Below are 13408 nucleotides of genomic sequence, written 5' to 3'. Positions count from 1 at the left end.
AAATTCCCAATCATTTTGTCTGTGTTGATGCAAGAACCATACATTTTATCAATGGTTGTTTTTTAGAAGTTCAACCTCAGCTCCTATGATAAGTTTAAAATATTTTTTACCAGATTTATCTCTATGGGCCACGTACATGCCAGTTTCCATTTCTCCTGGTTTCCTGAATAAAATAAAATAAAATAAAATGCATCAAAGCACTAGACCATCTTTATTACACCAACCAACGGCAAAACGTACCACACCTGAGCCACCTCAACCTTCATTTTGATCTCAACAACACATCTGTAAAGAAACTGCATCTTGCATGGTTGCAGCTATCTCTGAGAATGAATTAATCCAAAAGGTGGTTTCAATCAACTACACATTAAAAAAGCAATAAATAAGCATGTGTTGTCTAGAATAGAAAACATCTTTCTCTGGTTGTAAATATTTAAATAGGAACTTACCTGTCATCGCCTTAAAGGTGGGGTAGGTAAGTTTGAGAAACCGGCTCGAGATACACTTTTTGTTATATTCCATGGAATGCTCTTAACATCCCGATAGCAATGAATATCTTAAGTGCTTTGACAAAAAATCCATAAAAAAATGTAATCTGTGGAAGCCGTAGTACTGTAAAAAGCACGACCAATCATTTTAGCCGTTCGTGTGTGTTGGAGGAGGGGCTCTGTAAGGAAGTGGCAGATTTTTTCCGGTTGTGTATTTTCAAATTCTAGCGCACTCGAGCCGGTTTCTCCAAAATTACCTACCCCACCTTTAACTTACCTCACCTTTAGATGAGAAATAACTTAAATATATATTTTGCCAGAACCATCTGTTTATATGACACAATCAAAAATATGCTCATATAAAATTCACAGTCCGACTTCAGGATGCAAAAATAAAAACCAGCAGACTATTTAAAAACAAACACTTTTATTTTCAACACACATTTAAAATCTTATAAAACAGCACAGTCCATAGTCTACCAAAGCTCCTTTAATAGTCATAATCACAAAGCAATAAGCTTTCGGTATAATACTGCTATTGATCTCTAAACTAGTATTGCAAAGAGAGTGACGTGTCATGTCTTTGGGACATTATGCTGTCACTTTGTGTTGTTCACTGGAAACATGAACTCAGGGAAACACTGCAAGGAAGCAGCTATATAACAAATCACAGGCCAGGGATAAAGGGTTGATACTGTAACTAACACTTAAGATGATAATAATAGTTGTTTTGCAGTCAGAGCACTTTTTAAACTGCTTTGTACACTGTCGAAATCTAGTTTAAAAGCCCACACCCCATATCCATCATCTTGCTTGATATTCTTTACCTATACCAAGAAAAACACCTGTTCCATTATCCTTTAAGTGACCTAGTGGTACAGTCACTCTTTGCTCTACAGTAAAAGAGACCAGTCTTCATGCAATGTAGTGTAGATCCTACTCTCTCAGGACACATTTTTTTTAAAGTACTTAGTTATCAATCTTTCTTTGAATGATTGCTGCTTTGAGGATTCCATAGTATTAAAATAAGGGGATTTCAGTGACAATACCAGTTCACAGGTGATTATACATGAGGCACTGAGATGTTTTATTGAGCTGCCAGTGTAGTTACTGGGGTTATAGTAAAAGGAGAAGATGGCACCAAACAGTCCAATCTCTTGCGGGCAGTGCAGGTAGAATGGCGATGAAAAGGCATGTAGGAGAACAGGAAGGTAGTAGGTAAATATTGAGTATATATCGTATTCAGTAGCACCAGGAGAAAGAGAGTGTGAGTGTGAGTGTGAGTGTGAGTGTGAGTGTGAGTGTGAGAGAGTGTGAGTGTGTGTGTGTGTGTGTGTGTGTCAGTGTCAGAGGGTCTGCACTATGACGGGATACAGTAGAGACATGTGTTCAGCTCCTCTGATTGGCAGCTTGTGTGTAGTGTAGAAGTGGATGACCTCGGGGATGGTGGAGAAGGGAGGGCTGTTCTCTCCGAGCACATAGCGCCTGTCTGCAGAGCGAGTGAACTTCATGTGCATGAAGCCCTTAAAGCTCCTGTGAAGAAGGAGGGAAACGGATTAATATGTGTTTGTTGTTTGTGACATTTACAAAAGGGCATTTATGGGAACACACATTCCTAAAACCAAATGTGGTTTCTTGGAGTGAAGTGTTGCGGCGAGCGAGTAAAACCATCTGGAGACATGTCAAGGTATGCCTCTGAAAACAATTATGGGAACGCATTCTATTCTGGGGAAAGACGAAAGTTGTTACCGAAAATGTGTCAATGTTCTTAATCTTGTTAGGACGTCCCTATGGCTTAGGCTGGGATGTATATGCGAAACATCAACACAACACCCTTTGTTCAAATACTGCAGGGGGCTTTGTTGTATATTTTCATGCCACTTGTTACCCGTCATCTCTCCACTACTGCTCCCTTATTAAAAGGCATACATTACCCGAAATAAAAAATGATGACTCAGTGGGGTCCCAAATGGCTGTGGAATGAATTTGTTTGTAATTTGCAACAAATGTACTTTAGCTTGGAGAGTTTTACCATGAATCATTACCATGTTGTTATTAGGGCTGTGCAATTAATCATATTTTAAGCTCGATTACGATTTTGGCTTGCAACGATTACGAAAACAACGTAATCGAAATAAAACGATTATTTTTATTTAAAAAAAAAAAAAAAAAATGTAATCACTTTTTTTTTTTTTTTGGTTTTTCAGTTGAATTATACTTAAAGTTCAGGGTAATCAACTGTTAAAAACATACTGTTCACATTTTTTCTTTCAATAAATGGATGTTTTCAAAGTAAATGGATAATCGTTTTTAATAATCGTGATATCAATTATTGACCAAAATAATCGTGATTATGATTTTTGCCATAATCGCACAGCCCTAGTTGTTATTATATTCATCTCCTATGACGTTTGCGAAATGTCATCAATATTTATAACACTGATGTAAACTCAGATTGATGAATATGTCTTATCAACTTTATCTAACATTCTTACTGCTTTGTTGGCTCTTTAGAGGATTGTTGAACATAATTATTATAACACTGGACTAGAAAATAATCCACAGAGATCCTAGAAACATCTTGTATTTGTAATCTGATCTATTCACTGGACACCTCCGATCACTATTCATGCCTTTTTGTTTTGGTTGGCTACATACATGAGCGTTCAGCTTGGTTTAATCCACTAACATTAATGAGTACAGACGAGAGATAAGTCCCAGCACGCAGAGGATCACTGGAAAAACAGCTGCTTTCATGCTAATTATTCATAAGTGTTCATAAGTAAAACACACTTGCAGAGAGGAGTGGGGGATGGGGGAAGGAAAAAGCAACACAGATAAAAGCGCCTATATGGGAAGAGAGATAAAGGGAAAAGGGCGAACAATGAAAAGCTGCCTTAGGGCTCAAGTCTGAGAAGATTAGCACCACCCACAGACCAGAAGAGAAGCAAATGAGGCAAATCGGATCATTTTGGAGACATTACAGTGGAATAGGATTCCCCTTTAAGAGAATGCAATTTTGAATTGAGACAATATGAGAAGCAGTTTTTTGGGGGGTGGGGAGTCCAGTACAGCTTGCAATAAAACAAAAAGAGGCTACAACTGTAAATGAGACCCAGAATGTGCATTAAACTCGTTGAAAGGACGAATGTGGGACAGCAACGATCTGCAGCTGGACTGTGAGAGTGTGAGAAGGAGAGTTTACCTGAGAGAGAGCGAGTACTCGTTCCTGCCGGTCTGGCTGTTCCTCACCAGGTACGAGCTCTCCTTGCACAGAGTCAGCAGACTCTCTGCCTCCGAGCGGCTCAGGGCTCCATGGTACCACCTGCAGAGACCAGGAGGAAACAACAGAACACTGAGATCCATGCAGTGTAACTCAGGGACTATTGCTAGCTAAGTTGCTTCAATACTGAAACCGCTACATGGTACAAACATTGTGTGTCTGCAATACACTACGACGATGACAACAGGCATGAAAGAAGAAGGAGTTGTAAGTCGACATACTTTAAAAACAACTCTTGAATTCAACAGATCTTATTGTATCAATGCAAATTAAAAAAAAGGTACGGTAAGCTGTTCCTAGCAATGGAAAACGTAATTGAAAAGTCCCCTCCCAAAAGGATGCTGAACTCATTAGAGCAAATTAAATATTGTGAAGAAAAGTTAATGAAACATAACAAAACAGCAAGCAGGTCTTGATCCCACTTAAATATGTGCCAAGTATTTTGGATTTCCATAGGAGTTACTGCAGCTTCCACTTTGCATGTGAAGTGTTCAGTGTGTTACATCTACCCGTGTTTACAGGTAAGCTTTCAGCAGCGTCAAAACAACTTTCACTGATTTTCTGTCTAAATGTGTCGTTTGAATGCTTAAATAGCAGACTGACTGTTGGACATTGCGATATGTGGCAGTGATTTTGGTGATTCATGTATCCGGTAAATGTGCATTCCCACTATGTTGCAACAGTTTTATCTGAGACTGCAAAAAGTAAGCTTCCTTTATTTACCATAAAGCTCACACACAGTTGATTTCCATAAAGAACAAAATGGAGAAATAACAGTGTACGACAAAAGTGAAGAAAGATGATAATTGCTCTTGAACAATCATTGTAATAAAAAATTAATCAGAGGAAAACATGTAATAAGAAAACAATAAAGAAATTAAACCTTTTATTTTGATCAATATCACACTGTAAAGTCATTTCCTCTCTATGCTCATATGTCGAGTCATGAAGCCATTAAAAGCTAATATTTCCCCACTAAGGATGAATAACACATTACCACATTTCCCCACCGACACAGAAAGCCCACTAAGGAACCATGGGAAAGAAAATCAATATCATCCATAACCCTTCAAACATCACCATCATACAGTAGTGTTATTGGAGCCAGAAAGGTTTTCTCAGCAGCATGTTTGCTTAAATTGCCACACAATTCTTGCTGAAAAATGAATGTAATACGGCCTAAAGTCCTTACCTTCCATTGGTATGTGCAATTACAAACCAACATATGTTAAAAACTCTCATGTTCCTCTGTTGTTTTGATTGGTTGATATCTCAGCTGAACTTTGATATACCTTGTCTAATTTATGCAATGCATTAGTATACTATCTTTTTCATTTTTAAATCTGATTACATTTTCTTTTTTATGCAGTTCTTTCCCCAATGTTCTACACTTTTCCTCTTTGTTTGAAAAGTGTTAGAAATCAACTTATATAGGAGTAAGTCTTTTAGAAGCTCTAAAAAATTATATTTTCAAAAATGTTTACCCAGTGGGAGAAAAAACAAAACAATAATCCAGGTTTTTAAATCTATGTGATGTGGGTGAGGTTATCAAATAAAATGGCACTGAAATAAAAACAGCAGAAATGATCTTTGAACATTGCAGATGTACACTTACACTTGTCTCTCCAGCGGCATAAACGGGTCCACTCTCTCTCCCAGGAGAGGAGGAGTGTCTCCCACCAGACGCAGTGTAGTGGACTCAGACGCTGTAGAACAAGTGCCCGTCTTGGTGAGCCTGGTCTGATCTGTCTGAGCCCGCGAGCGCTCCCTTTCTGCCCCTTCAAACTGAACTATGGCCAAAAAGAACCATACAGTATGTTAAAAAAGAAAAAAAAGAGTATTCAAGACAACAGATACAGATTGAGACATCGAGTTTACCTGCTAGAGCTTTTGAGATGTTGTCCTTCTTCCACTCCCAGGGCTGGTCGTACTCGTCCGCCGGCCTCTCATCATCCTGAGGCAGCCTGCTCTCCCTGCCGTCTATCGGGGGGAGACCGCCCTCAACGCGCTGAGTCAGCTGCTGTGTGGCTGGATTGGCTCGGTGCTGGTGGCGAGTCCTCTCCTCGTACGGGTTATCGTAGATTTGGCCCCCATCTCCACTCCCAGACCTGTTAGTCATCATGCTGTGCTGCAGCTCTGCACAGTAAACAAAGAGTACATTAATTCCAGCACAATTTTAAAGGTCCCTTTTTTTTAAGGTAGGACTAGGTGATAAATTAATACTTTGAATCAAAAATGACAAGTGCACGCAGCGCTAATTTAGAAACAGTGCCTTTAACCCATACAGTCTATGCTTTAAACAGGCCAGACTTCTGTAACTTTGTGATATCCAACTATACCAACTATGCTACAAATAAGTAGAAGTGCCACTCCAGTGCTGCTATAATCACTCCCTGGCTGCATGGATGTAGCAGAGGCCACAGGGCATATTTGGAAAAACACTGACCAATCAGAGCAGACTGAGCTATTTTGAGAGGGGGATTAAAGAGACGGGAAATAAAACTGAGCTTTTCAGACAGATGGCGAATACAGATATATTCAGACAGACAGTATACGAAAACACTGTGTTTGTTGTAGTAGAAACTGAGAATAAAAATGTCACTTTCAGAAGAAAAAAAGCATGCATGCACTGTGAATATAGTCTAAAATTGTAAATATTCCAAGAGGAACCTAAAATGTGAGGGGGGAAAAGATCGCAAAACAAACCTGAGATAATCCTCTGGGCCTCAAATGGCTCCATATAACTGCAGCAGTCGGTTGGTGCAGATTTTGGCTCCCAGTTTGGTCTGCCTCTTGGGTCTGGACGGACATCAAATGGATCAGAGTAGTCGGTTTCAACGTCCGACGCTGCTGGGGCAGAGGGAACCACCTTGAAATGGAGAGAGGAACAAAGCATCTCACTTTGTGTGTGTGCTGTGTGTGTGTGTATATTTGTGAATTATGAAAGGGAAAAAGCAAGGAGGGTGATGTGCCAGAAAAAATGAAAGCTGATCACAAATAAAAAAACGGTTCTTACAGGTTCCTCCTGTATAGTCACAGGACTGAGGGGGACTTTACTGCAGCCAAACTCCTGAGAGTCCACTTTAATAAGTCTGTGCTTGGGAGATACCACTTTCACCTGAAACACAACACACACAACTTTAAATTAATCTTCAACACTCATTGTCCAAGTGAGATGAAAGTCTACATTGTCAACATCTAAACAGTATCTGGTAAAACATTTTCAAGACAATGAAACTTTGCTGTAAATGCAAACTTTTTTTTGTATTCACGTAAATGACTGTAAAAACATACATGCCATACCTCCAGACCGCTAGGCAGCACTGAGTCGAATGCAGGGAAAGAGGGAAGGCTCACTGTGGCCTTACAGGGGCTGAAACCACCATTCTGACGCTCCTTATCACAGTGTTGATACGGGTCCTCAAAATCTAGCTCCTTCTGAGCTCTGTAGGCCCTCAAAATGTCACTCTCACTGTAATCTGGCCTTGGGACCTGCGGAGGGTCACGCCTGGAGCCAAAGTTTAGGTAGTCCTTCAGCCACTTTGCCATGGATCTGGGAATGAAGTGGCATATAGATATGTTAGAATAATCTACATTATCTTTTTCAATAATCAATTGGGACAATATAAGTTGCTTCTGTTAATTAATGATGGATATATGGTATCGAGAACAATGAACTAAATACCAGACAAATGGTAAAACTGTAACCTTGAATTAAAGTCTTATAAGTAAAGCCAGCGGTGGAATGTACCTAAGTACATTTACTCAAGTACCGTTGAGTGCGCTACTTGTACTTGACTTGACTATTTTCACATTATGCTACTTTATACTTTTACCAGACTACATTTTATAGGCACATGTTGTACTGTTTTACTCAACTACATTCATTTTACAGATATAGATACTTTGCAGATTTAGATTATTATTATAAAATATAAATCGACTAATACATTATCGTGTATTTCCATTGGTTAATCTACCCAGTAGTGTATAAAGTAATCCAGATCAAGTGCAACATTGAAGTGATGAACATATTAATGCACCACTAATTATAATATATTATTATAAAAATATAAAAGTGCCTAAATGGGCCATTCTGCATAACAAATACTTGTGGTACATAAAGTATATATTTGATGCCAATACTTGTGTACTTTTACTTAAGTGCAATTTTGATTACAGTACTTTTACTTGTAACTTGGTATTTTTTACATTGTGGTATCGCTATTTTAACTTCAGTAAATAATCTGAGTATTTCTTCCACCTCTGAGTAAAGCAGGCTAATGATCACAACGAGATTTGTATTCAGTTAGCATACATATCATTGGCTAGAGTTGTTAAATCCCTCTAAAATCTGGCAATGCCCTGAGAAATAAAAAGGTATTGGCATTAATCAACAGGTCCAGGAGAAATAAAATGTCCAGCACCTCAGACTTAACATTATTAAATGCAAGATGACAGTGAGCTTTTAAAGGTCAGCGCTAGCAATCTTGCTAAATCAGAAAATCACAACAACCATTGACAATAGCTAGTTAGCATCAGGGGGTAAATTAGGGGATTCAATCAATCAAATATTAATAACAGCAGATTCAAGATTTCCTTTCAAAGTATCAGCACCAAGCGTAATATTTGACAAACGCTTATGTTATGTTATATATTTAAAAAAAATAAAGGGTTAAAGAATTATGAGTCGTACAACTGATAGTCAACACTGTTGTTAATATGCCAAAACTAGCTTAGCCAAGTTAGCCGGATAGCATCTAACGTCGAAGCGTTCCAACCATTTACTAACTGCTAACGGCTTTACTTCTTCACGCTCACCCTCTTTCGTTGCATTGACGGTTCCCGGTCCAGTTACGTCTTTCTGCTAACCATCCGGCGTTTCGTTTTTTTTTCACGTTTTTAGGACTAAGAATAAAACATTGTTATCCGTGAAATCCGTCCTGCTGCCTCTGAGCCAAGCAGGTCAGTCAGCTAATGTTAGCCGGACAAGACGGTGGAGCAGACCGAGACACAACACTCACTGACGGCGGGCTTAAAGGGGAACACTGCGATGTTTTAACTGTGACGACATTAATGCAGATATCACTGTGGCTTGATCCACAATTACAACCATTTGTTTTACAGATGCAGAGACCGTAATGTGGACTGTTTTTGGTGGAAAGAAGTAAGTAAAAGTAGCAATACTAGTGTACAAATACTCAGTTACAAGACAAAGTACAAAAGTATTAGCATTAACATAAGTTCCAAAAGTAATAGTACTCGTTATTGAAAATAGCCATTTTAAGCACCAGATAGCACTAGTTTGTTTTAAAACATGATTGCTGCATTAACGTGTTAATCTCTTCAATGTTGCACTTGGTAAAGGTGGGGTTTACTTTAATGACTTTATACACTACTATGGGGTAGCTAAACCTATACTATTATAATATAGTGTGCGTTGATTTATATCTTGTATTAATAACCTAAATCTGCAAAGAAACTAGTAACTATATATGTAAAAAAAGATGTTGTGGAGAAAAAGGTACATTAGCCTACAAAATGTAGTGAAGTAAAAGTATAAAGTAGCATAATGTGAAAATACTGAAGTACATAGTGTGTTCATGCATTAACATACTTAAAAGGTGGAATACAGTATTAACATAATACAAATAAAAACAACAGCAAATATAAACATATCTACAGTAGAAAATACACATATCACAAGTAATACATAATAAAAGTAATAATATTCTGGATAAATTACAATGTTCTATAAAAGACCAAAATACTACAGCAACATAAATAGATTTATACTACAGGAAAAGAAAGGATTTTAAAGAAAGGAGCAAAATATAGTACTATTATGAAAGCTATTTGACAAAACTATTTTTAAAGACTATTGTAACACGTAAAAAAAGGCAATATTTTACACAAAATATAAATATGTAAGAAACTGACTACAGTAAAGTAAAATATGACATTGGAGATTCCCCTCTGTATTCAGACTAAACCAGGAGGGTTTTATAAGAGGAAAATGGCGTACATGTGACAAACAGATAAGACATTATCTCTTTGAATTTAACCCAGCCGTATAAAATATAAAATCACAATCAACGATGCAAAAAGAATGATGAATTACATAATACTTTTATTAATTTTTTGGAATCATTGCAAGTTTATAGTTGATTCTTCTTATATTCCTGTCTCTGACGTACATAAATCAATGTATTTGTGTGCCAACTGACATTTTGTGGCACAACAATATAAAAACGACATATTCAGATTCCACATTTAAGTTTTATGAGAGACATTAAAGGACGTCAAAGCATGTCAAGGACACCGGGTTGAATACAACCCATTTTAATAAACATTACAATTTAAATCTGATATTCTCACAGGGCGAATACCACTTGCATGGATTCAACGTGTCCATGAAACAGTGGATTGGCTAAGAAATCATTGTTTTGTTCACTGGGTTTGGTCCACAGACAATATAATTCCCACTAATGAATGCCTGCCAACACATTGACTTCATCATTAACTTCTTTATAGAAAGGTTTTCATAGGATAGACCCACAGACTGGTTAACATATGACGCTGCTTTCTGTGCAGATTACAAAAAGGTCCACATCATAATATCCTTGATGCATCATTTATACAATTGTATGTCAATCAATCAAATCAAAAACCACCCGAGCAACTTTTCATTCGCTGTCATTGCTGTCACTGTCTGAATACGCCCCCAGCAGGCTGAGAGACGATGACCCATTTTGTGTGGTAACAGGCTTGGAGGCATTCTTAGAGTCAGTCGTAGATGCCTTTGAATCTGAAAGACAAAACACACAAAGATGTGCTCATAGGTTTAATGAAGAAATAAAGTAGATAATGGCTTATATATCAGAAGATTTTAATTTACGCTGTGTGAGATACTGATGTTTACCTGTTTGTGAAGTGGGGGCTGAAGCTGCTGCCACTGGATGGGGTTTGAGGAAAATCGCTGCTGGTTTCTTTCGCACAACCACCAACCCAAGTGCCCCTTTACCTCCCAGTGTCCCCACACTCCTCTCCCAAGTCTCCACCTTGGCCTTCTTCACTCCTCCAGCTGAGGGTCCCTGTGAAAACATGGCATTTAGTATTTGCATCGTTGTTATTGTCAACACTGCAGCATTACTGTTAAACCCATTTCAGTAAATGTTTTAGCTAATATAGAAACAAGAACTAAACTAAAAACAGCATTCTCCAATTAAATCTAAATTAAAACTCATTGAAACTATTATAACTTTGCTGGTAATGCGATGTTTGTGTCACAGTGTTCAGCACTAAGGGCAATAGTTCATCAATGATGTGTATACAAAACAAGACATGGTTCTTTTTTGGCAAAGAAGGAGAAGAAAGAGAGCATAATGAGTTTTTAGATGAAGACTTTCATGCAACAGGATGGATATCTTGAGGAGTATAACAAAAAATAGGCTTAAACAAGCTATGACCAATATATATATAAGTATAGAAGATTCATTTGTTGAATGTGAGCGGTCATCGTACCAATGCCTCTGTGGGTTTGAGTGTGGTGAGGATGTCTGTGGGTTTGTCTGTGCTGGGTTTCTTTGCCTGCGGGCCGCTGCTGTCCTCCTCCTCCTTCTCTGAATCAGAGTCAGAGTCTCTGAGTCTCTTTACGAGGGCACGATCCAACATCTCTCTGTGAAACAATTCACACACTCAGTTTCAAGTGATTCCCACTGATTATAAGAAGAATACACATGACTAAAGGATGAAAGTTTCTATGTATCTAAAGCATTTGGCATTGTGTATTTTAACCTTTCCTCACTCACTTTGTCTCTCGCTCATCCTCTTCTTTCTCTCGTTCTTTCTCCCTCTTCTCGAAGTCTCTGTAGCGGTCGATCATGCCCTCAAAGTCCACCTGAGCCTGCCTCTGGTTCAGCTCCTTCAGCTCCTGCAGGTTCTCCAGGACCTCCATCTCCATCTTTGAATCCTTTGTGCGGTTCTCCAACACCTGGAAGAGGATTGGGAAATCATTAACTTTTCATTCCAATTGCCAAATAAAAAAACACACAAACCGTAAATTCCATTTGAACACTGACCTTCATGGGGTTGTTCAGTTCCTCCTCTTCCCTGTCCTGTACGATTCTTTTCTCCTCCTCCTCAAGCAGTTTCTCTGCCTGGAAGTTCCGCGTTGCACCGTGCTCCATTGCATAGTCTGTGTTCTCAGGGTCAGTCTGTGGTCACGTGATAAGAAAGTGTGAGAGATTATTTTATGCATAATGCTTGTAAGTTGATAAAAATAGCACTGACACAGCTCTACATTAACCTTTAATGTAGAAGTATTTGTCTAATTTGAATAAATATTACAGTGATAATCAGTCTTTTAAATACTCTCACCTTAAATGTGATCTCAGCAAGACATCGAGTGCATTTGATGTAGAAACGGAAAATGGGCAGTCCCATGTACAGCTCGTTCATAACGGTCTCTTTACGTGCATTGAACTTCTTCCCCTTGTAGATGTACTCGCCACATGTTTTACACCTGCAAACAACCAGAGAAGCATTACTGAAGACACCATAGTCAATGTGTTCATTACCAATTTGTAACACCCTTTCAGTGTACTACGTTCTTTAAACTATATTCAGAATTAGAGCTGAAGATGACATTATTTACCAAGTTTAGCTTATCAGAATCTCTTTGGGTTGGATGGTGAATATAAATACATGGTAGCTAACAAATGTTATTGTTCAATATTGACATTGGCCTCAATAATCACATTTTGGTAGAGGGTTATCCTGAATTATACCATTAATGGACATGGATAGACAGAACCTGTGATTTGATGTCACAGGCTAAGGTTTAACTGTGAAAGTAGGTAAATAGAGCACAATTAAGGCAGCAAATTAAATAATCGAACAATTGCTCACTTTCTTTCTTACACTTGCAGGATAAGAGAATGAAAGACACTTAGGTGTACGGACCTTATATCCCCAAGCTATTAAGATCAAATCATGGAATTGCACCAGGATGTAAATATTTAAATCAATTGTACTGTGTTGTTTTTTTTGTGTGTATTGAAAACAGCACACTTGACTGTGTAATGTTATATTTTTGACATTACTGTGAAGCATGGATGAAACACACATACCTCATATTGAATGGAGCCATCAATCTGACCACATACTGACGATCTTTGGGGAGTTTAAGCTTTGGGATTTTGCATGGATCAAAATCCGGGGGGTAGTATTTCTGCGGAACACAAAACAGAGATGAAAGTGAATAACAAGCCAATGTGGCGCTATTTTATTTCTTTAGGCATTTTATTATTTCAAAAACGTCAGTGGTAACAATAGTTACTTAAGATGTCACAAATGCAAAGTTGAAACAATCATAACAACGCAAAGTTAACACATTCATCGCTAATGCTAATAGCTTGTGTAATTATCTTAACACCGCACTTAGCTTCAAAGCTAACACTAGCCTGGTTTCTTACACTGCTCAAACTGTTTAAAAAGAGAGGCAGACTGTTTATATACTTACATTTAATACTTTTCGTTCAGACATTGTTCCCTGTGCTAGAAACCCAACCTGAACAATGAAACGTTAAAAAAGATTGAGAATTATCTCCACAACACTGCTAGCTGCACTGGGCAC

At 38.1% G+C, this 13408-nt stretch overlaps 2 protein-coding genes across 4 annotated transcripts; both read right to left on the bottom strand.

Annotated features, from left to right (window-relative positions):
* Positions 1-898: 898 nt before the first annotated feature.
* Positions 899-8802, bottom strand: shda (Src homology 2 domain containing transforming protein D, a). 3 transcript variants are annotated; one of them, XM_034124843.1, is made up of 9 exons: positions 8593-8802; positions 7066-7324; positions 6788-6889; positions 6478-6640; positions 5650-5907; positions 5387-5561; positions 3694-3813; positions 1811-2021; positions 899-1758 (listed from the first exon to the last, which is right to left on the bottom strand). In XM_034124843.1, exons 2-8 carry the CDS (start codon positions 7318-7320, stop codon positions 1835-1837), a joined length of 1260 nt encoding a protein of 419 aa, XP_033980734.1. In that variant the 5' UTR covers positions 7321-7324; positions 8593-8802; the 3' UTR covers positions 899-1758; positions 1811-1834. The 3 variants fall into 3 exon arrangements, with proteins under 3 accessions (XP_033980734.1, XP_033980725.1, XP_033980741.1); XM_034124834.1 differs by having other exon boundaries at positions 899-2021; XM_034124850.1 differs by having other exon boundaries at positions 899-2021; positions 7075-7324.
* Positions 8803-9881: 1079 nt separating this feature from the next.
* yju2 (YJU2 splicing factor homolog) lies at positions 9882-13408 on the bottom strand. The gene is made up of 8 exons (XM_034125877.1): positions 13295-13408; positions 12903-13003; positions 12151-12295; positions 11853-11987; positions 11583-11764; positions 11296-11449; positions 10694-10865; positions 9882-10579 (listed from the first exon to the last, which is right to left on the bottom strand). Exons 1-8 carry the CDS (start codon positions 13316-13318, stop codon positions 10458-10460), a joined length of 1035 nt encoding a protein of 344 aa, XP_033981768.1. The 5' UTR covers positions 13319-13408; the 3' UTR covers positions 9882-10457.

Source organism: Trematomus bernacchii, unplaced genomic scaffold, assembly GCF_902827165.1.
Source record: "Trematomus bernacchii unplaced genomic scaffold, fTreBer1.1, whole genome shotgun sequence".
In the NCBI taxonomy this organism is placed as follows: domain Eukaryota; kingdom Metazoa; phylum Chordata; class Actinopteri; order Perciformes; family Nototheniidae; genus Trematomus; species Trematomus bernacchii.
Note: the sequence above shows the minus strand (reverse complement) of the source record. Positions and strands in the feature narration are given on the sequence as shown.